We start from the raw sequence: 2418 nt of genomic DNA on the forward strand, positions 1-2418 counted from the left end.
GGGGGGGAGGTGCCTAAGGGAGAGGCGGGGCGAGGGAGGGGCTTACATGCATGCACTGGGCGGGACTTTGTGGCATGGGGGCGGGGCACGGGGAGGAGCCAAGTGAAAAGACAGGAAACCCAGCCCCCGGAGGGTTCGTTCTTCCCCTTACACTGAGGACCGCCAGGATGCCTCCGGGGCGCAGCAGCTGCAGGCACCGCTCATAGTAGGCGGTGCAGTTCTCCTTGTCCGCGTCCACCACGGCCATGTCGAAGGTGCCGGCCTCGCCCGCGGCCAGAAGCTCATCTTGCGGGGGAGGGGGGGAGCAGATGCGGCTGAGTCCGCAGCCCCAGCGGTCAGAAGCCCCTGCCCAGGCCTGCCCAGGCGCTGTGACTATTCAGGGACTTTGGCCTGGAGGGGCGCCCTGCCACCCAGCATGTGGCCGCATGGCAGCGGCGAGGCCAGGAGGCAGGGGGCTGTCACTGCCCCAAGCCCGCCCAGCGGACCTGGTCACTAGCTCACGCCCAGTGGCCCCACTTGGAAAATGGTGCCAAGGCCCCTTCCACTCCGTTGCTCACCCAGGGTCTCCATGGCGGGCTTCAACCGAAGGTCGATCTTGTGCTCCTCCTCAGCCTGCGGAAGGAGTGGGGTCAGAGCCAGCAAGTCCCTTCTCCTGGAGCTGGGAGTGGCCAGGCTCCAAGGGCCTGATGAGGGCCTCAAATGTGTGGGACACTCACCTGCCTCCACAGGGGCCGCCCCAACTCCGGGGGCCCCGGGTTCACCTCACAGGTCACCACGCGCCCGGCCGGGGGCAGCGCCAAGGCCAACGCTAGGGCTGAGTAGCCTGTGAAAGTACCTGGGGGCAAGGGATACGGACAGGCTCAGGCCAGAGTAGGGGGACATCCCGGTGACTTCGGCCCCCGGTGATCCGGCCGTGCGCCCTACCCAGGTCCAGAGCCTTCTTGGCCTTGATGAGCCGCGCCAGGTTGGCCAGAAGCTGGGCCTGCTCACAGGTCATCATGGAATCTCCCTGCGGCTGCTCCAGGGTCAGCTGTGTCGCGGTGGTGGAGGGGAGAGGGTCGCGCCAGCACTGCCAGGCACCCAGCTCCTCCCCGGGTCCACAACCCCCTCCAGGTGCGCGGTCGTGGGGCGTGGTCCCGGGACGGGCCCTCAGGGAACGCCCACCGCGCCCAGCCGGCGGTGTCCCGGAAGGCCCGAGAGCGCCAAGGCCCAGCCCAAGGTCACACAACCACGTGGGACCCGCTGGGTCCGAGGTGGGCGCCTGTTCCCGCCCCTGGCCCTGCTGACCAGCCGCAGGCTCCGCAGCGCCGGGTGCTCCCGCATGGAGCGGCTCAGCAGATACTGCCACAGGGGACTGTCTTCAGGGGGCAGCAGGCGCTTCTCTCGCCGGGATCGCCAGGGATGGCACCGGCTCCCTGCCAGGGAGGGGTCCTGGGTCAGGGCCTGGGGCTCCGGGGCGCCAGGGCTGAGCTTCAGCCGCAGCCAGCCTCGAGGAGTCACGGGCTCGGCTCCCGCACCTGCCCTGCCTGCGGGGCCTCTGCCGGCGGGGCAGGTCCGCGGGCCCCGCCCTACTCACCCAGGAAGAGGCCGGTGGCGAAGGCGGCGCCCAGCGCGGCCGAGCCCAGGGCCAGCGCGGCGGGCACAGAGAGCCGGGGTGCGGGTTGGATCATGGTGCGACCTGGAGGCAGCCACGTACGGGTCACTTGGCTGGGGCTCCTGGGCCCGCACTGGGACCCGCCTGCCCTCCAGGCTCCGCCCTGTCCCGGCACTGTCCGCCGAGCTGCGGTCTCCAGCGCCATCTGGCGACCGCACGGCTTTACTGCAAGTCCCGCTAGAGCGAGCCGGGCGCCATCTGGTGGCTCCACTGGGAAGTGCGCCCAGACAGGGGCGCAAGCCCAGCCTGCGGTGTCTGGGTTTTTCTTACCCGCCCCTGAGGTCTACCGTCCTGGGTCAGGGAGGAAGAATGTGATGCCCCTCCTGGGTATATGCTTCTTATTGCTCCTGTTTTTGCTGGGACCCTGGGGCATATGTGGGTGGGTGGGCCCTCGGTGTAACGGGGTAGTAATGAGTACAACGTGATAGAAATGACAGGAGCTCTGAGAGGGACTGAGAGAATTGGGGGAGGTGAGTAAGGGTATCCGGTTGAAAGAGTGAAGGACCTGGTTTGGGGACAAAACCAGAAGTGGGGCTTGGGAGTCCTGAGACAGGTCTCGTTGATGGGGCTCTGAGACAAGATTCTTAGAATCCTCCCCTTGGGCGCCAGACATGGGTGTGAGCTCTTGGGGCCATCATTCTCAACCTCAGTTTCCTTTGTGGAAAACAGGAACCACAGTCTTACCGCAAATGGCACCAGATCACACAACTTGGCACACAGAAGGTGCTCAGTAAATGGCAGCTGTTGGAGTGGAGATATTTTGG

The 2418-nt window shown here is 66.6% G+C and overlaps 1 protein-coding gene across 1 annotated transcript in view; it reads right to left on the bottom strand.

Moving 5' to 3' along the window:
- Positions 1-1728, bottom strand: part of COMTD1 (catechol-O-methyltransferase domain containing 1) — a 2161-nt gene extending 433 nt beyond the window's left edge. Inside the window, exons 1-6 of the mRNA XM_044916500.1 lie at positions 1577-1728; positions 1288-1415; positions 925-1030; positions 717-835; positions 558-612; positions 152-285 (exon numbers count right to left, since the gene is read on the bottom strand). Of these exons, the coding sequence (XP_044772435.1) occupies positions 152-285; positions 558-612; positions 717-835; positions 925-1030; positions 1288-1415; positions 1577-1670 (636 nt within the window). The 5' untranslated portion in view covers positions 1671-1728. The remainder of the gene's footprint in view (positions 1-151; positions 286-557; positions 613-716; positions 836-924; positions 1031-1287; positions 1416-1576) is intronic.
- Positions 1729-2418: the final 690 nt, after the last annotated feature.

This window comes from Neomonachus schauinslandi, chromosome 6 (genome assembly GCF_002201575.2).
Source record: "Neomonachus schauinslandi chromosome 6, ASM220157v2, whole genome shotgun sequence".
Classification (NCBI taxonomy): Eukaryota; Metazoa; Chordata; class Mammalia; order Carnivora; family Phocidae; genus Neomonachus; species Neomonachus schauinslandi.